This window comes from Nymphaea colorata, chromosome 3 (genome assembly GCF_008831285.2).
Source record: "Nymphaea colorata isolate Beijing-Zhang1983 chromosome 3, ASM883128v2, whole genome shotgun sequence".
NCBI lineage: Eukaryota > Viridiplantae > Streptophyta > Magnoliopsida > Nymphaeales > Nymphaeaceae > Nymphaea > Nymphaea colorata.
Genome location: NC_045140.1, coordinates 27,950,147 through 27,973,953, shown reverse-complemented (window position 1 = coordinate 27,973,953; position 23,807 = coordinate 27,950,147). Strand labels below are relative to the sequence as shown.

At 38.3% G+C, this 23,807-nt stretch overlaps 1 protein-coding gene and 1 long non-coding RNA gene across 2 annotated transcripts in view; both read left to right on the top strand.

Annotated features, from left to right (window-relative positions):
* Nucleotides 1–17,226, top strand: part of LOC116250215 (probable cytosolic oligopeptidase A) — a 28,722-nt gene extending 11,496 nt beyond the window's left edge. Inside the window, exons 6-17 of the mRNA XM_031623728.2 lie at nt 13–243; nt 329–419; nt 4,319–4,440; nt 7,733–7,840; nt 7,930–8,175; nt 8,451–8,596; nt 11,677–11,794; nt 12,733–12,892; nt 12,986–13,017; nt 13,759–13,824; nt 15,701–15,772; nt 16,814–17,226. Coding sequence (XP_031479588.1) covers nt 13–243; nt 329–419; nt 4,319–4,440; nt 7,733–7,840; nt 7,930–8,175; nt 8,451–8,596; nt 11,677–11,794; nt 12,733–12,892; nt 12,986–13,017; nt 13,759–13,824; nt 15,701–15,772; nt 16,814–16,900 — 1,479 coding nt within the window. The 3' untranslated portion in view covers nt 16,901–17,226. The remainder of the gene's footprint in view (nt 1–12; nt 244–328; nt 420–4,318; nt 4,441–7,732; nt 7,841–7,929; nt 8,176–8,450; nt 8,597–11,676; nt 11,795–12,732; nt 12,893–12,985; nt 13,018–13,758; nt 13,825–15,700; nt 15,773–16,813) is intronic.
* A 2,097-nt stretch (nt 17,227–19,323) lies between these two features.
* On the top strand, nt 19,324–21,706 carry LOC116250216 (uncharacterized). The gene is made up of 3 exons (XR_007572777.1): nt 19,324–19,479; nt 20,117–20,290; nt 20,909–21,706. It is a non-coding gene; the product is annotated as an uncharacterized LOC116250216 (long non-coding RNA).
* The last annotated feature ends 2,101 nt before the right edge of the window (nt 21,707–23,807 follow it).

The following is a 23,807-nucleotide window of genomic DNA, read 5'->3' as shown; positions in this document are numbered from 1 at the left end:
TTACATGATCAGGGACATGAAGGTGCCACTGCTGAAAATGGTCCCTGGATGATTACACTAGATGCTCCTAGCTATCTTCCAATTTTGCAGCATGCACGGAATCGGTCTTTACGCGAGGAAGTTTATCGTGCATACATAAGTCGTGCCTCTGATGGGGATCTTGACAATACGTCTCTTATTGACCAAATTCTGAAGCTACGACAGGAGAAGGCAAGATTGCTTGGGTACAAGAATCATGCAGAGGTATGACAGATTTAGCACTTAACTTGTTTGTGTCATCATATTGGACATGTGTATTTACAGAACTATACAAATTTGGTTTTTCTAGGTAAGCATGGCAATGAAAATGGCAACAGTTGAAAAGGCTGGAGAACTATTGGAAAAGCTCCGGAGTGCTTCTTGGGATGCTGCGGTTAAAGGTGGAAATTAGTTTCCAAGTTTGCTTGCTGTTGTTTTATCTTCTCCAGTGTTGTTCACATTGGTTTTCTTCTGGTATCAGAAACCTGAACAGTATACTACATTGGCTGATGTGCATCAGCCTGAATGGCTGTATCAGGCTGTATATGCTACAGTAAATTAAGTAAAAAAATAAAAACCATTTTGTTCGATATGGGGCCATATCGGCTAATGTAGGCAGATTTGGCGTCACAAGCCTTGTATTGGCTGAGATCTAGGGGAGCATTTCAGCTTCTTCCTCATTTTGTTTTCTCTCAATACTAATAGCATTAAGTTTTTCTATGCACACATTCTTTTTTTATTTCTTGTAGAATATTTTTTTTCCCTCATATTTCAAGTGCAATAGACATCAATGCACTGGGCCTCAAGGGGGGTGATATGGGCGGCAAGGCGGTCCACTTACAAGGGTTTTAGGTTACAATACTTGTGGTCGTTGTCACGTCCCAATGCGCTTTTCCCCTGTACCATAAAAAGTCTTGAAACATGCTCTGTGACCCCGAGGACGAGAGGCACAATGTCCTCTCTTGAAGGCGGTGGAAAAAGGATCCCTCAACCTAGCAAGAAAGAAAAAAGTACATCATGCGCTGGGAATGTGGTATAGGCCTTTTGAATAGGTTAATGTAGAGATTTTCATGTTTTTGTCTTTGCTTTCATTTTCCACATATCTACTTTTGTCTCACTTTGTTATCAAGTTATGAACTATTGCCGCACGAGTGTGGGAACCAGTACAGTTACAGGTGAAGCATTTTCAAAAGCTTTTGGTGTAGGGATATGGATGTGACATATATATATATATATATATATATATATATATGTATGTATTATATGTGTGTGTATGTATAAATTCTAAACAAACAAATAAGCTATGTTGTCAAGGCGCTACCTGGGCGCCATGCCTAGATGGGCCTAGGCAAAAAAGGTGACCAAATTTTTAAAAAATTTTTTTAGTTATGTTAATATGTCAGGTTATTTTGATTAACTATTATTAATATTTGAAATGTGGAGAGTAGTAATATAACAAGCATAATCAACTTAAACAATCAAAAAATAATTGTTGACTTCATTGAATATGCAAAATCATAGCAGAAGTGTAATGTTACTCATTAAATGTAATCTAATACAAGAAACAACAAAACAAACTAAATCTAATCTCTATAAGAATGAATGTAAATCCACAAGAAGACTTTTATCCATCTGTACTTAAAGAAGGTATAATATAATAAAAAAGACTAACCGTACATAATACCATACATATAAGTACATAGCAGTAACAATACATATAAGTACTGCCATACTAACGTATACATATAGCAGGTATCACAATACTACACAGTATATACATATAACAGATTGATGCAATGCAATACTATACATACAGTATATGCATATAGCAGGTATTACAATACATATAACAGGGTTACAGGAATAACAAATTGTATTAAAGTACATATAACAGGTATAACAGCAGGTTTTAAAACAAATTAAGAATACATATAACAGGTATTACAATACATGTAATAGGTATAACAGCAGGTAAAATAACAATACAGACTAATAGTACATAACAATGTTATCCGTATCGTACGATACGGACGCGTATCGTACGATACGTATCGTCCGTATCAACAAAAGCGGTACGATACAGGTATTACGCACGATACGCGTGCGTATCGCACGCGTATCGCCCGTATCGTACGATACGGGCGATACACCCCCGTATCGTACGATACGGGGTTAAAATGAAAATGGGGCCCGACGGCCCCTTTTTTGCATCTTTTTTTAAAACCTACGCTCCTCTCTCTCTCCTCTATTGTTTCTAAACACTGCAAGAGACGTGGGATGGAGAGATTTTCTCCATTTGCATCAAGATTTGCCGGTGAAGAAGCTTTATTTCTTGTTGTGGGTAGTCTCGGGACGGTGGGAAGCTTGGAGAAAGAGGGTTTTTTGATTTCTAACACCAATATGTAATACTTGATGACCTTGAGGACGATCTTGATTTTTTGAACCTTGAAGGAGTAGCAGAGATTATTGAAGAATGAGAGGCTGGAGAGCAATGGAATGTTGGTGACATTCCATTTCCAACAAAGGGGATAGAAGCACTTAATGAAGAAAATGAAGATGATCATGAAGATGATGATGGAAATGGCGATTGACGAGGATTGTTGTTGAAACTTGAATGAATCATGATTGATAACTATATGTTTTCACTTTTGAACTTATGAATTGTGATGTAATTGAATTCTCTTCAGCTGCCTATTATGTTATTTTGAATGTCTGATTTCTTATTTTGGAATGTGTTGTTCATACTTCATAGTTCACACTTCATAATCATATACATGAGTGATGAATGTTCCTTTAAATACAATTTTCTTGATTTTTTCTGATTTTTACTTGTTTTTTCGGAATTTTTAGAAGTTTTTATGATTTTTTGGAAATTTTTATAATTTTTAAATATTTTTTAAAAATTAAAAAATTAATTTTACGATACGTTACGATACGTTTACGATACGTTACGATACGGCGTATAGGTCGGCCCGACCGATACACGATACGCTACGCCAGTGATAACATTGGTACATAATAGTATATACAGATAAGTTTATACATATAAGTTCATAACAGGTATAACTAATTAATAATACATATGACTATATGATATAAGTCCGTTACATAACCATACTAGGGTATACATATATATAATAGGTATGAGGTATCACAGTACTATATTAACAGAACAAGTGACTAACAGTATATACATATAACAATGTAATCAACTTAACAATACATAAAAATACGTAATCAATACAAAATAAAGTACATAACAATATATACTCAATTAAGAAACTTTAATTGAAAGAGAAGATGACTTTTCACTTTCCCATGGACTAGGCGTGCTGGTGCCTAAGCCAGCCTAGGCACCAGCACATATCCCGTCGCCTAAGTAGTGGACATAGGTGACAATGCTTAGTCCATCCCTAGGTGTCGCTGATGCCTAGGCGAGGCCTTAACAACATAGCAAATAAAATGACTAATATAGCAAAAAAATGCACAATAAAAATTGATTTCATTTACGTATTGGAATTGAAAATTTAAAGAAAATAAAATAAAGTAAAATATCCACCAATAAAAAAGTTGATCTCAAAGGAACATAAATAAAAATGGATTTCAGTTCATGAATTTAATTTATGTTTCAAAGAAGTATAAATGAAATCTTTTTCAGTTCAACATAATTTTCAGGTTTTTAGAATTCCTAAATTTAGAAAGGGAAAGAGAGAGGAAGGAGAGCACAGCACTTGTGGGTCTTCTTGCTGGTGAGTTGCTGCTGGTCACTGCTGAGCAGATGAACTGAACGGCTGCAGGGAGGGAGATCCATAGGAGGACAATCAAAGTTGATCTCTTCCTTTTATTTATTTAAAATATATTAATTATTTTACCTTAAAAAAGTCAAAAATGGGTTCGGTCAACTTTGTTCAAATCTATTTGGACAGATAAGGACCTCTCTTTGTGGGCCACACTTGACACGAGGTTGACCATGTCCAGGGTATCCAGACCTTCACCCAAGATGTAATCCTAGAATTAAAATAGGATTTGAGGGGAAAAGAAGAAAAACCTGTCCATCTATGTCAATGGATGGTTCAATAGGTTTTCCCGTATATTATATGTATGTACGTATGTATGTCATCACTCGTCAGAGCCTGCAAATGAACACTGCCCGCCCATCTTGAAGGCATCTCGGATATGAGTTAAGAGATTCCTCTTATATATGCACGTCTATATGTGTTTTTGGATTCAGAGCTGAAATTTGTTTTTTTTTTCTATTGATTAATGAATTGGAAATTAGAAGGTTTAAAATGTTATGCAGACATGGAGGACCTTAAGATTTTCTCAAGAGAGCAGGGTGCAGTTGAAGCAGATGATTTGAAACATTGGGACATTACCTTTTGGAGTGAAAGACTTCGTGAATCAAAGTATGATATAAAGGAGGTATGTGTTGTTTGTTTTTTACTGTTTATGAATTTGTCGCAGCAAAATACAGTATAAGGCCTTTCATTGACCTGGTAATGGTATTGTTATTGTTAATTCTATAGGTTGAAGTGCATGCACACACACACACATATACTGTCATCTCTACTTCATAGTACTTGAATTGATGTGTTTTGTGCATCGGGAACTGTTTTTAGATTTTGTATTAAATGCTATTGTTCTTAGTCGATTTATTTGTTGGAGACAAAAACTATAGCTAATGCTAAGAAACCATTTGATATTCTGAATATCCATGTGAAACATATGGCTAAAATGCTGTGGTTTTTTTAGCTTGTCTCCTTTTGTTCATGTTTCCTTACATTAAATGAGAAATAGTAGATAAGACGTGCTGAAATTAGGTTCGGGTGGTCATATGCTTTATGTTGGTACCAGCGAATTATGACATCCCTATGTTTCATAAATAAATTTGGGGGGAGGGTTACAAAATTTAAATGCTCAAGTATATGAAATTGAACCCCAATGGTGCCATGGAGAGTCAGGAACAGTGGGAACTTGGGAAGAGTTGTTTCACTAAGGTAGTGTTTGATGGCCAAAAATATATTTCTGGAAAAAAATTTCTAGAAATAAATTTCTGGAATTGAAGAATGGGAAATATTTTTCTGTTTTTCCAAAACCAGCTTCTGTTTGTTATAGAGGAAATATTTTTCTAGAAAAAAAATTCTTCATTTGGTGGAAATGGTGAGGAAGAACGAGGAAGAAGGGAAGGAGGGTGGAGGAAGAAGGGAGCCAGGGCGGAAGGAGGGAGGAGGCAGAAGGGAGCCAGGGCGGAAGGAGGAAGAAGGGAGGAGGAGGAAGAAGGGAAGGGAAGGGAGGGAGGAGGAGGAGGAAGGGAAGGAGGGAAGAAGAAGAAGGGAGCGAGGGAAGAAGGAGGAGGAAGAAGGGAAGGGAAGGGAAGGGAGGAGGAGGAAGAAGGGAAGGGAAGGGAAGGGAGGAGGAGGAGGAAAAGGGTGAGGGAAGGGAAGGGAGGAAGAAGGAGGAAGAGGGCCATCACCGATGATGGCGACGAGGGTGTAGACGGAGAGGGAAAAAAGGGTGGGCGGCAGGCCTGCCCTTTCTCCTTCCTTTCCCATCAGCCACGATTAGAGGGGCTTCCGCCCCTCTCTTTCTCCGATTGTGAGCAGCGGACGTCGCCAGCAGAGGGTAAACCCTCTGTTGCTTCCTCCTCCCTCCTTACCTTCTTCCTCCTCCCTCCTTCCTTCCTCCTCCCTCCTTCCTTTCTTTCCTTCTTCCCTTCTTCTTTCCTCCCTCCTCCTCCCTTCTTCTTTCCTCCCTCCTCCTCCCTTCTTCCCTTCTTCTTCCTCCTCCCTCCTTCCCTTCTTCTTTCCTCCCTCCTCCTCCCTCCTTCCCTTCTTCCTCCCTTCTTCCTCCTCCCTCCTTCCCTTTTCCTCCTTCTTCCTCCTCCCTCCTTCCTCCCCGTCCCTTCTTCCTCCCCAACGGTTAAAAAAAAAAAAAAACCGGAAATATTATTCCGTCTCTCAGCTGGAATAATATTTCCGGAAATATTATTCCGTTTTGAGCCCCAACGGTAAAAAAAAAATTCCATGTTTGATGAAACTGGAAAAATTTTGAAAATTTGAATTAAATTTCCTGTGCTACAGTAAAATTCCGGCTTATGAAACGCTACCTAAATGTATCTTATCCTTAGTGTTAATTCAAGGTAAGGCTTGTTATAGACATTCACAGAATGTCCTCAACTGGTGCTAGTCTCAGCACCAGATAACTTGATGAGATGAAGATTTCTGCACTGGAACTTCAATTCTAGGTGCTCAATTTTGGTTCCATACATACACCCAAATAAGCATACATACTAGAGCTCTGACATTGTTGTATTGGTTCATAGTGGTGTCATGTGTGTGGAATTCTAACATTTTTTAACCTTTTAGTAGCTTGAAGTTTTGAAAAAGAATTTCTAATATGGAATTTATTTGAACCATTGTCACATATATTGTGTATGGGTATTATACTGCGAGGAAATTCTCGGGTATAATATGGAAAAGTTGTATATTTCGGGAATTTCTTGGGTATAATATGGAAAAGTTGTATATTTCGGGAAAATCTTGGCAAATTTTTTAAAAATTTAAAACATTTAATAAATCCTGAAAGTTATAAAAAATAAAAATTAATAAAAAATACAAAAAACGTGAAAAAATGCGTATAATACATGTTTTTTCACGTTTTTATTTTCTGGCATTTTTAAAAAAAAAGTGTCTAATTGCCGTTTTATATGGCTGACATATCTTTCGCGTATTATATGCGTTTTTTCGATTAATACACGTTTTCTGTGACTTGGTTTGAACCATAAACTGTACAATACTCTCTCTCTCTCTCTCTCTCCTTCTCTCTCTCTTTCTCTCTCTCTTTCTCTGTGTGTCTGTTGCTGCACTGGCAGGTGTTAATTTTTCTTGATTAGCTTAAATTTTAAAATTGTCCTTTAGATATAAACCTAAATAAATAAACGAATTATCATGTGCTCTCAAGTGAATGTATTGCCAAACCTTTCACCTTCAGATCTGTTTTCTTGTGAAAAGAACCACATAGGCGTGATCTTCATGTCCGACACCCTAGAAAGCAATGTAAAAACTATGTGTTTCCCTTTGAAACCAATGTAAACTCATGTTATTTAGGTGCATAAATATATGTTGTCTGGGTTTCAAGATAAACAGTCTAAGCTCTTTTGGCTAATAAAATTTCTATCTATGCATCAGAAAAATAAGAATTTCATGTTGATTTGTAGGTTTTCGGACATGGAGATCATGTCTATTTGGCTAGATGTACATTACTATATGTTTATGAAAATAGGAACAGAAAAGGTCACTAGTCCCTATATATATATATATATATATATATATATATATATAGGGAAACTAGTTGCTGGTCTGAAACACAGGTTGGTTGTTAGCCGTCTCAACCAAGTAGTTGGACTAGTCCGCTAATTAGTTGGGATTTTGACAAATGAGCTTGAACGAACTTATCCAAGCCACCCATAGGGAAGCAGACTGGATAGCATGATGAAAGGGGATCAGCTAGATGGGACCTACATTCTAACAACTAACTGTTGGAACAACTCAAACATCTCTTTCTATCTCTCCATCAGGATCTAGTTTCCCTATATGTGTGTGTGCATGTTGGAGCAATTATACACTATTACTGGCTTCTTCATTGATAGTATTTGGCCAGGAAGGGGATTATGCTAAATTTTTTCTTTATAATTTCCTAAATTCATAACATGCAGGAGGAGTTGCGCCCATTTTTTTCATTACCAAAAGTTATGGACGGACTTTTTGGACTTGCAAAGACATTATTTGAGATTGACATTGAACCTGCTGATGGAGCTGCTCCAGTAAGATTATCTTGTTATTACCTTTTTCTCTGTGCTATTGCATACTGGTTTTCAATGGACTGGCAGTCAGTTGTGTGCCCATTGTTCAGGTGTGGAATGATGATGTTAAATTTTATCGTGTGAAAGATTCAGCTGGCAATCCCATTGCATACTTCTATTTTGATCCTTACTCTAGGCCTTCAGAAAAACGAGGTGGTGCATGGATGGACGAGGTTGTTGGTCGAAGTTTTGCACTCTCACATGATGGTACCTCTCCCAGGCTTCCTGTGGCACACATGGTTTGCAATCAAACACCTCCAGTGGGGAGTAAACCCAGCCTTATGACTTTCCGTGAGGCAAGTGCATATGAAACTTTAGTTAGTCTCAGTGTCTATCATTGCTTATTTATGTGCTAGTCATTAAGCATTTTTCCTTTTTAGAACCAAATAACATTTTTGGTTTGTGTCTATAATTTTAGGATGCAGAGGTTTTTGCTGATCCTAAAATTACATGGCCGGCTTTAGTTTTACTTTAATGTGAGATATGTTTATTGTAGACAATGGATTTTGTGGTGTGACCGGATAGATAATAATATAATGAGATCCCATTTTGAATTCTTTTGAGTATACAGGTTGAGACTGTCTTTCATGAATTTGGTCATGCACTTCAACATATGCTCACAAGGCAAGACGAAGGTTTGGTTTCTGGCATCCGGGGAATAGAATGGGATGCTGTGGAGTTGCCTTCTCAGTTCATGGAGAATTGGTGTTACCACAGGTGCTTGCTTATTTATTATCCATTTCTTGTCTCACCAAAGCTTTTCCATGGCTAATTGATGGTGACTTTGTGATAACTTAAGCCATGATCTTGGGCCTACGTGACACAATACACATTATCTGTTCTGATTCCCATATCATGTCCCCTTATGTACATTTAAATACTTGCTGAATACGTGAGTGCACACTGCACAACCCATGGATGTGATATTAGTTTAGGAAAGATCATTTTGGGAAAACAACTCCATTCATTAGCCTCTAATGTTGTGATACTTTTGAAAACGTCATGATAGTAACAAAGAAATGATCAAAACGAAAAAATGCAATAAAGACAAATTTTTTGAAAAAACATGAAATAAATTATTTGTTTTTTTATTACTTTTTCTTTTTTGTGTCTTTCAATCATGGGTAAGTTACTTAAGAATACATTCCTTAAAAAGAATCAGCAGTTTTGATGTCTCAGTCCGACTACAACCAGGGGATGAAGAAAAAAGAGAGAGGGGAAGGTAGGAGTAGGGCTGCACACGAGCCGAGTCGAGCCCGAGCTTGGCCAGCTCGAACTCGACTCGGCTCAAAGAGCTCGAGCTCGAACTCGAACTCGAACTCAAGTCGAGTTCCCTTACACGAGCTCGAGCTCGACTCGACTATACATAGTCGAGCTCGAGCTCGACTCGTTTAACTCGTTTACTTCCACTTCCCCTTTTCCTGCAACATCCCGCCGCCACTACCACCGGGCTTCTTCTTATCGCCGGTGCCGGAATCCAAACCGGCGGCATCGTCGCCGACGAAGAAAACATCGGTCCACTTCATCCTCTGCCATGGAGACGCCTTCTTCACAGCCCGCCTCTCGCCAGGGCCCCTGTTGCCGTCTTCGGCGATGTAGTCGCTTGCGGTCTCCTCCTCATCGCTGAAGGACATCTGCTGCTTGCCGGCGGCGGTGGCCTTGGTGGTCATGGGCATCCCGTAGGGAGGCTTCGGTAGCAGCGGCGGCTGCTGAGGATGATGGTGGCTTGTGTTGACATCGTGGACGAGGGAAGAGGCGAAGGAGGACAACTGCTGCTGCTGGAGATGGTGGTGGTGCTGCTGATGGGGGGGGGCACCTCTAGTCCTAGCATTCCTGATCCCATCCCAGGAAGCATAGAACCTGGCATCCCCCCATTGCTTTCCAAAAAAAATCAGGCGCTTCAAGGCTTCTTTCTCCTTCTTCTTTTTATTCTCTTCTGCAAAACAAACCTAAAAATCATTGGGTTCTTGAAACCCCCTCTCGTTTGAGGGAGAGGGTTTATCTGATTTAGGGAGAGAGGGAGAGAGAGAGAGAAAGAGAGAGAGGAAGAGGGAGAGTTTGGGTGTTTCGAAATAAGAAGCTCTACTTCTTTTTCCACTAGTCCAAGCCTCTGTAACACATGGAGAAGGCCTGATTCTGAATCCTGAAAGAGAAAGGTAGATAGAGGTCAGGTACCAAAAAACAAAAAAGGCCATTGCTTGCAGAAACAGAACGAATAAAAGAAGTTTGACCGGGTGGAGGTCCAACGGAGAGGAGGAAGAAGATAAAGGCTTCATCACACTCCTCGTGCGGGGTTTGAGCCATTGAGGGTTCCATCGGTCGCCAGGAGGAGGAAGAGAGTAAAGAGAGAAAAAAAAAACGAGAAATGACGATGCGCGAAGGAGAAAAGCAATAAATAGCCTTACCTAACGAGCCGAGTTGAGTTAAGCGAGCCTTCTTAACCGAACTCGTACTCGGCTCGATAAAATAAACGAGTTGAGGAACAACTCGAGCTCGGCTCGTTGAGTAAAAAAACTGGCTCGAATTCAAATTCGAGCCGAGCTTTAACGAGCCGAGTTCGAGTTACTCGGCTCGTTGTTCAGCCCTAGGTAGGAGGAGGGGGGGGGGGGGAGTTATGACCCTTTACATGTAGAGAGGGTGTTGCACTACCAGCAAGCCTGATTCATGGCTTGAGAGGGGTGGGGCGAGAGAGAGAGAGAAGGTCCATGAGAAAAAGGGTTTTGAATCTGCTTTAAAGTGTCAAAGGTCAACCCTTTGACCCAAACCTTTATTTAAAATTTCTTTAGCTTTACCTATACTTTGCTTATATAACAAAAAAAGAACTTTTAGAAACTTGCAAGTCATAAGAAACAACTTCTATTTCTTGAAGATTTTTTTTTAAAGAGACAAAGTCAGTTGAATAGTTGAAGTGTTAAACTTAGTATTTTCTGTCATCACTAAGACATTATTTTTACCATTTTACCTAGTTATTTTTCTTCTTATTTAGTTTCTCATTTATTTTTTTAACCTAATGTCTAGGATTTTTTAAAACTTTTTTAAAATTTGCCCAGACTTTCTGATATTTTACCAAGAAAAAACCACTTTGCTGAAAAAAATACCCGGTAAAATTCTGAGCATTTAAAGCCCGATAACGATATTTGTAGATATGTCTTATTGTAATATGAGAATATTTATATAAAGAAGTGGTTTTTTATTTTCTTAGTTGTGGAAGAATAAATTGTGCTTGCATGCATGGGGATTTAGTATTCTTAGTTTGCCAAATAGTCACAAATATAGTTAAGGGTTTTAAACAGTGAGGTTTTTTTTAGGTATTTTTCGGCAAAGCTGAAAATGTCAGGAAATCTTCGGAACAGTTTGACAACTTTTTTGGAAAGAAAAAATTCTAAAAGTTAGGGAAAAGTAAACTAAATAAAAAACTAACAAAAACCATACTAATTTAACTTGATAAAATGATAAAAATGATGTTATAGTAATGACAGAAACGAAGATAAATAATTTAGCTTAAGTATTAACCTTTAGAGCAAAAATAACATAAAAGTAATGAGAAAAAACACCAAAAAATGCGAAAAAACTCAAGAAGTTCATTTTTCATTTTTTAATTTTTTTCAAAAAAGCAGAAAGCATGCTTTTTAACGTTTTTATTGGGTCTTTTTAAAAAATGACGGATTTCTGTGACTATAGAGTTTGCTTATGCATTGCTGTCCTGTTTTTAAGTTGCTTTGTATGGCATGCCTTCTTTAGAAGGCTGGTGACTCATCATGGAAACATGGTGTAATAACATCTGTTTTCTGGTCCAGAGATACTTTAATGGGCATTGCTAAGCACTTTGAGACTGGTGAAAATCTTCCTGAGGAAGTGTATCAAAAGCTGCTTGCTGCTAGGACTTTCCGTGCAGGTTCGATGAGTCTTCGCCAGGTTTGTGGAAACATTTGCTCATGCCTGATTCAGTTTTATACCTAGATTTTTTTTAACGCACCGTCATGTTCAGGTTTCTTGAGAACCTTTCTTTCTTTTTGTTATTATTATCAGAATTTTGTTTGTTCCTTTTTTTGTCATTTAGCTACGGTTAGTTCAAGGCATTGTCACAGAAAACGCGTCTTCGGAAAAAACACGTATAATACGCGAAAAAACAGTCAGCTGTATAAAACGTGAAAAAACATGTCTTGTTTTTTAAAAACTCTAGAGAATACAAATCATGAAAAAAACACATATTATACGCATGTACGCGTTTTTTCGTAATTTTTATGATTTTTTATTTTTTTATAAGTTTCAGGATTTATAAAATGTTTTATGTACTGTTAAAAAGTTTGCGGAGATTTTCTTGAGATATTCCTGAGATATACAACTTTGCCGTATTATACCTGAAAAATTCTTTGCAGTATAATACTTGTACACGATATATGTGACAATCGTTCAAGGTGATATCTACTTCATTCTGTTTGACCTGTAATTTTTTCTGAATAAACGATAGCTGACATTGAGCTACTTCTGTTGGAGTATTCATTTTGAGCCCCATGCACATCTATTAGACAAAGAAACACTTATTGCCTCACCTTCAGGCTTCAGGTGCTTCTAGTGAAAATGCGTGATGTAATTTCCTGAAAGCAGAGTCTCTCCCAGGAATTTTGTCATTACTGAGGCCACCTGTTTAATCTAAGGATCCTGTATGTACATATGCATAAATGCATGCCTACATATGGGGTGTAGATTACTTTGCCAAATTATGTAAAGCACTACTGATGCCTTAAGGTGCTTTCAATTCAACTGGGAGATCTTGAACATATGATAGGTGGTAGTAAGTCCTTATTGTGTTTGTTTGCATTGACTAAAACAGTGAGTGCTTGTATTTGTAGATAAGGTTCGCAAGCGTTGATTTGGAACTGCACGCTAATTATACACCTGGTGGAACAGAGTCAATTTATGATGTTGACCAGAGGATATGTAAGAGAACACAAGTGATGCCACCATTACCAGAAGACAGGTTTCTGTGTAGCTTCAGTCATATTTTTGCAGGTCTGTGTAGATTCTTGATTACTTTCTACCGTTCGGAAGATTTTGCTTCTTTAGCTGCTTAAATGATTTAATTTCATTATTTACATTTTCCAGGAGGATATGATGCTGGGTATTATAGTTATAAGGTTTGTGCAATTCTCTACTCTTGTTGATATGTTAGTTAATATAAAGTTCGACGTTTAGATACGCAGATTCTTGTGCACATGCATTCATGTAAAACATCTGTCTCCACCATTACGTTTGTGCTTCTGATTTATGGGTTAAGTAAAACTCTTCCTGAAAGTTCTCAGGTTGAAAGGCTTGGTTGATTAGAAAGTTGATATTTTCGTGTCTAATAATTCTGGGGATCAGAATATAAGAAAATGACTTGAAACTGCCATGAATTTCAAATTTTGCATTGTTATTTTTTTTTAGTTCTTTGTTTGTAATATACTTGAGTATGCTTTCCCTTGTAAGCCCAGTTTGGACAGCATAGAAGACCTGATTTTTAACCAGGTTTTAGGTGTTAACCCAGATATTGAACCAAAATATGTTTTTCCCTTCGTTAAAATGGGTAGTCACACCCAACTTAAAATGCGACGTTCTCCTAAAAATCAGTTTTCCTGTTTCTCTCTTCTTTTGAAGGGCGAGATTTTCTGTTTGTAAATATAAGTCAAGATTTTCCATTTATAAAATTGTGTATATTGGTCCTTTTCCTCCTCTCCGTGCTACCACCAGATTAAATATGCTTTAAAGCCACCTTGAGATAGACACTTCTCAGTTAATTCTCTGCTGGATGGTTGTCAAAACTAAGTTGGTTGACACCAGCTAGCTATGGTAACAAGTGCACTTCTTTCCTAATGTCAGTCAATCTGACTCATATGCAGTGGGCTGAGGTATTGTCAGCTGATGCATTTTCAGCATTTGAGGATGTGGGATTGGATGACCATGAGGTATGCTGGACATACTTATTTGATATATTTTCATTCAGTTTCTGTTGATTTTCTTAACAATGTGTTTTTAATTTTGCTGATAAGATCTGTGTATCATTTTACTCATTGTCAATGCTACTCTTTTGTTTGTATTTAAGTGGCTTAGTTAAATGATGTAAGCTAAAACAAATGGGCGGCCATTCTACTGTAAAGTTCCTAAACCACCTGATAACATCATGGTTGATTCATCACTTTACTGTAGTATAACTGTGCTCTTTGCTTATGTTTTATGCAAAAAAAATCAGGGTATGTGCCATGTCCACTCTTATAATAGTTGCTGCCATGATATCATTTGCTGTTTTGGCACTTTCTAGACACTGAATGCTTTGTCTTCAATTATTTTTTTAAACAGTAAACAAAATGGGTGTGCACTTCACAGCAGAGACCACATAAAGCTATTGATTTTGTGCCTACCGTCTGTATGTGAGGGCACGTTATATGAAGGACTCATGTCTTGTTTTAGTTCTATTGTTCCTGTAAATAACTGCAGCATATGAATCCTAGCTACCATCAAGTGTATCACTAGCCAAATGAGGAGTTTTTCATGACAGTTCCTGTTCAAATGCCAGAATGGGCTTTTTATGAGCTAGAGTCTGATGAACTAAGTCACATCCTTTTCACATTAGCTGTATCAAGCCTACTGCAGGCTTAGCAATGGCAATCTGAGTATCAATTTTTTTTTTTAATGTTAAATCACATAAGTACATGGGTTATACCCACGTACCAGTGCCGGTACAGCTGTACACCAATACTGGTACCGTGGTATGCTGTTCATACGTTTGGATTGTAACCGATCAAAACCACATTTTTCTTAGTCTATTTATGTTTTATGAGATTGTATGTGGGAACTATGAAAGGAACTATTAAACATTGCCTTAGTGATGTGCTGTCTGTCTATCAATATATATATATATATATATATATATATATATACACACTCTCTCTCTCTCTCTCTCTCTTTTTGCCGTACCTCCTGATCAAGATTTTCTAAAATTGCTGTACCTATACCCATACATCTACCTATGTGACTAGCTTAAAAGGCTAGCAGGCAAGCGTCCTGGTTTCTCTGTGAAAGTGGTAGACATCCTTGGAATGTGAAGTCTTGGTGCATAAATTTTGTGGCCTATAAAAGCCAGAACATGTCGACCTATTTTAGTTAAATTAAAACTAATGAAACCTTATGTCAGAAAAGCTTATTATGTTACCAGATTTTAGGGTCCTTTATGTTGCTTATCTAAATAACAGGTTCAGGATCAAATACAAGAATATTTTCTCAATTGATTCTCTAATGCATAAACCTTAGGTGCTGGCTAAGTTTTATTATCATAAATTACATGCAGTTTTAAATAAAAAGTTTCACTGTTTCAAGCTAAATAGTGTTGCCTCTTGCAGCAACTTATTTATTTACTCACTGAGACTTCTTTAGTCTCGTGTGAGATGCTTCTCTGTCATTTCTTGCTTCCTAGGCATTTGTGAACACCAACTAGTGAATCTTAATGGCTCGCTTTTGTTGCCACTTCTCTATTCCACTTTCCTCTTTGACAACCTCCGTTTGGTGGTATTGTTATGGGATTGCACAATGATGAGTGTATTTTCCAAATGTTTATAAGAGACAACTATAGTTTTTTTATGTCCCTTTCTGTGAACTGCTACATGTTGACTTGAGTTGCGGATGTTCTATCTGCTTCATGTGCTATGTTGGCAAATGTGAAATTCCTTCTTTTACAAGATTACTGAGACATTGTTTTATCATATTGAAATTATGTTGTCTGACACTATTTTTGCTTGCTTTCTTCTTTATTGATCTCTTGCTGAAATATTTCTCCTGATGTACCAGGCTGTCAAAGAAACTGGCCGTAGGTTCCGAGAAACCATACTTGCTCTTGGTGGTGGAAAGCCGCCTCTACAAGTAAGTTAAAAAACATACTTTAGTATTGTCATATATTTCTGTAAAATTTTTCTATACTCGATGAGTTACTTCTATCGTATTTGTTCCTTTAATAGAGAGAGAGAAAGCTTTCTGTTGCACTGCCTTTATTCTGTCAAATGTTGATCACTTGGGATTTATAATGTTCACCAAAATCATCACATGAAGAGAGTAAATGTGGACGCATGCATTTAGGCACGTAGGTCCTACAAGAATTAATTTACCTTAATAAATTTCATGTTTCCATATTGTAATGAATCAGTTGAGTTGGATTCAAATGGACCTTTGATTCTTATCATGCTTGTATATTAAATGTCTGATGCATGCGAACTTTAACCTGTTAGCAACACAGATCGTGGCCCTATCACGGCTGTAGTTTGGACCCAAACTAAATGACGTCAAAGTTATTAGCCTTTCAAGTTGTGCATGCATTTGGGTCATAGAACAATTTGTGTTTCAAAGACCAAACATCTGTTTGACGAGGGCCTTTTCACTCAAACTTTTGTACAGTCAAACTTGGTTTCTAGCTCTAGCATTTACTCTCAGGCCTTCCATATTGTGCTCCATACTCTAGTGATTCTAATGAACCAATTTAGTCAGATACAAATGGAACTTTGGTTCTCTTCAAGCTCATATATTAAATGGTGCTGCCAACTTCAAATTCTTAGCAACGACAACTGTTATCTTTATTGTGAGATGTTCTTCTGTATAGAAGGCCCATCTCCATCTGATCATTCAAGTAGTGAGCTTCTTTTTACCACCTCCACATGTCCATGTGTTTCATGCATGGATTTTTAAATTTCATTATAAGGTGTAAACCTGTTTGACCGTGTGAAAGTAAGGTATTGGAACAAAAATGAGATGTTGAAGCATCTCGGACTATAGTATGTGTACGGTTTGATCGTTGTGTTGCTTATCATCATTCGTGTTCCACCCATCTTCTTGGCATCACAGCCTTTAAAGCTGCTTTTAAGTTTTGATAATTATATAATCTTCTAAACAAGTGTTTTTGGGCATCTTCAGGTTTTTGTGGAATTCCGTGGCCGCGAACCATCTCCAGATGCCCTGCTGAGACACAACGGCCTTTTGCCCATGGCTGCATCTGCATGACCTTTGCAAATTTTTAGGTTCATTGGGTAGTTTTAGCAGATAGATGATTCATAGTTCTCAATCCGTCTGATATTGCTTTGCTAGCGATATTATCTCTCTCCCTTTTCGTTTTCTTATGGGTGTATTTATTTGAGGGGAGGTGTGTGTGTATTGGCGGACGAGGTTTTTTTTTTTTTTTAAATCTTAATGACGATGTTTCGGTGTACGTCAAAACAATTAAGCATGGCATTTCAATCACCATGGTATTGCAATGGCAATAATTGTAACGAGAATAATAATTTCGACATTTGCACTCCATTGCAAAAGGGAGGCTTGAATATTCCTTATCTGCGGCTCAAAGGTTTTCCATCCTCAATAAATGGCGTGCTGTACGCGCTCGAGTTGGGCCAGTTTGAGCTCGAACTCAAGTGGAGCTCAACTTGATAATATAACGTTGAGTTTGAACTAGACCCGTTTAACTTGTTTACTTAAGAATGTCTCCTTTCTTTTTAACTGATTTAATTCATTTAATTTTATTAACTCGTTTAACCATTTTTTCATTAGTGGAGTGAGTTTAAACGAGTTGAGTTCTTACATCTCAGAGTCGACTCACTAAAACATGTAGAGCATACGGTCTACATTCGGTTGAACTTGAGGTAGACTAGTTTATAAATGAGTCAAGCTTGAGCTAGCTTTACTCAATGTGCAGTCCTAACTGAAATCACATGAAGTATTCCGCTCGAATTCCTTTGAGGCTGTGTTACGGGAAAAAGTATCGCTTGGTGACAACTCTTCGCCACATGAGATCACCATAGTTGCAGGCCTCTTATTTGTTCTGAGCATGGTTGTCGGTGTACTGTTCGCTCTATTTTGTTCACGACAACCATCGTCAGTCCACTTCCACTAACCTTTTCATATGGGGTGCGGATCATCGGATCGCCTTGTCCCTTTTACATGCTTACCATTCTATTAAGCTGCCAATGTCATATTTGTTTCCCAAACAATTGCTCTGGGGACCGGGTCACCCACCAAAAATTCTGCTGCATGCATGGTTCGTCATGGTGATTAAAGTCAAAATCCAAACTCAGAAGAACTTGAAAAAATGCGGAATGCCGCTAGCCTCCTCCTGTCTTCTATGCCGATAGGATGAGGAATCCACTCAATCACCTATTTTGGTATTACAATGAGGTCCAATCACCTAAGAGGATTGTTCACCGAACAATTGATCTTAAGAAATCTTTTGCTTGAATTTAGGAAAAAGAAAGAGGATGATCAACTAACTATTGATTGGAAAAATGGATTAGACATTCTTCTTAAATGGTTAAACCAGAATTCGTAAGTGGACCCATGAAACCTTTTATAGTTGCTACTGTGTCATTCAATGTAGCAGCTCTGTGAATGGTGAAAGGTACAGGCTTTCTGACTCGCTATGGTGCATTTCGAGTTCTATTGAATGGATTCAACAAGAAAATTATCCACCTTTCTCTCTTGTTTAAAGTGTGATGGTCAAATATGGTGACACCTTTTCTACACACCTCGTAAATGACATACCATTGACATGTCTTATTTTGCCCCACTCTTTGAGGTGAGAAAGATTTAAAAAAAAAATGATTTTTTCCTTTCTAGGATAAGAACACCACGATTATACATATCTTTCATCTAAGAATTAAAGAATTTGTCAGTTTTGATGCTAGCGAGGCGGGCTAAAGCTGCTACGGAAACAGTTTCTTTTCACTTGGGCATAATTTTCTGGGGAGGACCTACAAATTTTGTAGCTGCTGCCAGGAAGGTAAATAGGTCTCTGCTTTCCCGTAAGAATGTGAATAAAAAAAAAAAAAAAAAAAAAAAAAAAAACAAAGCGATACCGAACCAATTTGGAGCTTCAATTCTAGTGGAACAAGGAGGCGCGGAGGCTGTTGGAGGTGCTGGTTATTTACAGCTTAGCGCGCCATTTGGCTAACAAGGGCTGACGCATTATTCCGAGGATCAAACCTGCACTTGAAGTTGCTATGGGATGTTTTATTGATCTAGCAGTATTGTATCGGAGTCATATTCCGAGGATCAAACCTGCACTTGAATTTTGCAGCTGCTGCCAGGATGGTAAGTACCGACTCTTGTTCCGTGACCTTCTTGGATGAGGTTGTTAAGTCCAACCCTGGCCAAATGGCCGGCAAGGCCCACATCCTTGGTGGCAACAAATTGAGTTAAACTTCGGTGTCTCTCATCTTTGTCCGAAGAACATTGTGGAGTCTGTAAGGCACGGCATGATTTGGTCATAAGTGGAGGAGACTTTATCAATCGGTTTCTTCTAGTTGAGTCTGACATGCTTAACGTGCAAGATACAGCAGAGTTATCATGGCCATCATTAGGAATAATACCACCACGACACCACCATTACTTACCATCCTCGTCTTTATATTCACGGGCAATTGGTATATCTTCTTTACCGATCGTTGGTTTGAATGGAGCGAGAGATTTTCGCTGTTAAGGCGGTCAATTCGATTCCTTGATCTTTTTTTATGTGATGACAGGGAAGTGATCCTGTAAATACACTAAGGTGGATCCGTCTGAGTAGAAACTGCATTACACCAATTATCAAGGTCGACCTTTCCTTCTTCCCCTTCTATTATGAGAACGAGAACCTGGAAAAGGATGCCAACCCGCTTCATCTTCTGGCAAATGTGTCTGAGGGGATTTATATATTTGTTTCGCTGATTTGGAGAAGGCTGGTCTTCCACCTTTCCTACTTGGATTTAGTCTCTCTCCATTTTATTTGCTGATTTTGTTTTTCCCAATGGATTCATGTGATATTTTCCGCGTGGTTTACTTTCTTTCCCTAGATTTAAATTTTCTCTCCATTTAGTCGTTAGTTGCTTTTTCAATGTTTTCATGTCGGACAACAGGTGACTCTATGACTGGTCTAAATTCTGTACTAAAATGTAGTTTTTTCTTCGTTTTAGTTTGTTGGTTTTGTTTCCTTGACGGACTCATGTCTGGTTCTTTCGTTGCACTTAGTTTTTCTCTATAGTTTGGTTCTGTTCGTTTTTTCAATTATTAACCTCAGATGAGCTGTTTCCTGTATAACTTGTTAGTTCTTTGAGTTGGGTAGTGGAAGTTGTCTAACCCTTTGTCTAGGTCGTCTTTTCATCAAGTTCTTTCTAGGCAGCTGCCAGCAGTTGAATGAAAGTTTAATTTCTTGGCGTACTCTGATTTGCTTCCTGTGGGTATTAGAACCAGGGAAAAGCTTGAGAGGATTGGGCTAATAAATAACGCAGATGATGGCTAAAGTTGGGGCGATGACCAATGCAGTTAATGTGGGAATAGCCGTCCAGGAAGACTGGGAAAACAGAGAGTTCATTTCGAACATCTCTCTCAACGTTCGCCGGCTGTTCGAATTCGTTTTGCAGTTTGGTGAGTATGGTGGTTGCATCTTCTTACGAAGTTATTGTGCATGGGCATCTTTTCCTTCTCATTTTATGGCTCTTGATCACTTGATTCCCTCTTGCAGTGGCTTGAATTGGTTGCCTAATTACTCTGAGAACAATGCATATCTATCTGGAAAAACATTGCATCCATGATTCTAATTGCGTATCTATCTCTCGATCACTTCTTAGTATTCCAAAATTTCCAGCCTCCAGGAATCCTCTGTCAGGGCTAATTTATGCATGATGTAAAAGTTAACAATGCCAACCATGAATAATTAATGGTAGGAATTCTGCGTAACGATTGGAGATGTGAACTCATTTGGTTCATGATGCCACCTTGCCTATGTATAATTAGAAGTTCTCCATCTTATTGGAAGGTAAAGTGGTTCAAAGGACTTTTGAGTCGTATCAAATCCTGAGACCATCGAGTCAAAAGAAGGTCTGTTCATACTTCTAGAAATTTGGGCCACAAAATAATAAAATAGTGTCAAGGACATCGCTGTTACTAATTTTGGTTCGCGGATTTGTTGCCAGCTAATGAGTGTCATTGCAAAACCATCGCTGAAAGTTTCTTATGTTTTTTCCTTGTCTGTGGCTTTGCTAGCAAGGAACGCCGTGTACTACTGTTCTCTTTCTGTTGAAGAAGTAAGCTTACAAGTAAAATTGAGAATGAACATAGTTTCAGCATTCTGTTCAGGAGGAAACGGATCAATTTTGGCAAGTAGGTGGATCAGTTGTTTTTTTTTTTTTTCCTTCACAGTTTTTGTTTATTAGAATTGTAAAGGAACTATCCCCAACTTATGAGAATTAGAACAGAACATTTTGCAGCTTCCTTGTGTGAGAAGTTGTCCAGCCAAGGTAAGGGATTTGCCTTTGGTTATGCAATCTTAATTTTGGACATCAGAAGCAGCAGAATGCTCACAAGTCACAAACCAGCTTGATCTAAGCATCTGCTCTCAGAAAGTGGTGATACTAGTGGCAAACCTCCAATTTCACCAGTCAGCAAGTTCGCCATGAACGCTTTTACTCACATTTATTTGGTTTCAAACTAGTTTATCCTTAACCCTATTCAGTCATAAATAAGAAAGCCAGCCCTAGAATATGGAGGTCAGACATGCCCTGGCCATTCAGCATGAAAGAGAAAGCAACTGTCACGAAGGAGAAGTGTTTTAGATGTCATGACAGGAGTTGCAGAGAAGCGGGAGTAGCCATTTTGAATTCCTACAAACACCCAGTCTGTCATGAACCATATACCGTCTTACTAGGATGCATCTCACGGATGTTGAATGGATGCACTATGCGGACAAGTTTATTAAATTTTTTATGCCATCTAAATGGTTGCAGCATTTATTTGTTGGTTTCACCATTTTTCTCTTATTCTTTACCGTGACAAGCTGTTCTTTTCTAGCGTCTGCAACAAAAACCAAATTGGCAACTGTCAATGAGAAACTGGACGCACTCGAGCGGCGCTTGGAGATGCTTGAGGTCAAGTTAAGCACTGCATCGGCTGGCACATCTGTCTTCCGCTAACTTGTTCAAAGCTAGAAATGCATGATACTGCCCGGGGCTTGAGTCCCACATGCACACCTGTATATAGTGTTGAGGATTGGAGTTGTATTGATTGCATGAACATGTTATTTGTGATCTATACTTATTATGGTTTGATGGGGACTGTTATGTGCACTCTCTCATCAGGATTGATTGATCATTAATATTTTCCAGATTCAACCAATGCCTAGAGAGTGATCGTTGTTCGTTAGTTGTGTGGTGTCTCTCACTTTCTTTTTGCTGTTCAATCTTGCAATCTCGCCAAAAGTTTGAGATGGCTACAGTGTGCATTGAAGAACTTACATAACAAGACATGCCAATGTTCTGGACTAAGTGTAAAGCTTTTCCATTGGTAGAAGAAGCATGTTTGATGGAGGACATGGTGCTGACATACGTTATGATACAGTCATCTACACAACAAAAAGCACTGGAAAATGAAAGTGGGCATCAACGTTTTAACAAGCACTAGAAAAGGAAGAAAAATGAAGCGGAGATTTACTGAGAAATTTTGTGAAAGTGACTTCGTCAGACTAATGGATCAAGCGTTTGCATCATATCAACAGATTGAATTTTAATCAAACACATGTATATACCAAATGACGGATGTTCCTGAATGGATGGTTAAAAATAAAACATCTATCATTAAAAATGCAACTAAACGACGATGCAGCAGCAATAAATCATGAGACTTTTTATATCAATGGTTTATGATACTTTCAACGACGTACTTTTAGTTGTTTACTATTTAGCAACATCTGACATTCGTCGGACTTGAATCTTCCTGAACATGGATAATTTTACATCAAGTTTATAAACAACAACTGCCGAGGACGATGAAGACAAGCATGTCATAATTTTAACACTTACACAATGGCGGATGAAAACGCGAAGGGAGGAAGAAGTGTCGAAGAAAGAAATTCTATCTCTTTACAGAACTGAGCATCAAGGAGGCAGCTAATGCTAATCCTACTCGGACTCTGAAGGCAGGGGATGAGACCTTTTGGGTCTTTTTTAGACATTGGGTCGTAATCTTTTCGCACACTTGGAATTTGAATCCGAATTCCATGCCATTTGCTCGCCGAGGAAAGCTCTCCTTAATTACAACTTACATCATCCGACAATAGAAGTAGTCTTTAAAGATAATTTGGTTGCCTGAGAATCTCTCTTGATTGTCTGAAAAAAGTAGTTGGATTTGAGAAAAGGAAACTGAATCTCATGCAACCCATAAGTAGTATTGAACTTACTAATAAATGATTGCAAGAAAGTCAAATTGAATATGCACTTTTTTAGGGGTTCAATAAAGATCATGTTAAGTTCATTAACTTGTTGAATTAAGGAACCGTGTAATGGAAACTAAAGCTATTCGACCAATTGGCTACTCAAACAGACTGCTTGATTCAGATCTCAACTCAGATTGTAAATTAGATCATGTAACAACAATGATTGTACTGACCAACTTATAACCACGAATGCTTTTGTGGGTAGGAGTACGTTTGCTTATTTTAAACTAAGAACAGAGATGATGTGAGATTATTGAGGATTTCAAATCGGAAGATCTAAGATCAAACAACACCCAAAATATGGATCTGAAGTATGTTTCTTCAAATAGTAGGTCCCACAAGCTGTGCATTTCTGATCAGCTTCGGATCCGAGATTCAAAGACGCCAACACAATGACAAGTTATAAAAAGGAAACCAAACGGCAACCCGATATCAACTCCCCACGTGAAAATATCCATATGAAATTAAAAGTATGAGTAACGTGCAAGCTGGAACGGCCGGATCCGAATTTCACGGCCCGAGAAGTTGTTAATGCGGCCTGGCCGGCCCAGAAAATGGTCCCCGGAGGAACCCGACCCGACCTGACACTGGCTAGCCGCTAGCGGGATAAGACACCACCCATTCAAAAATCGTGTGACGAAAGATCGGGTCGGGTTTTCTTGCTTCAAACCGGGT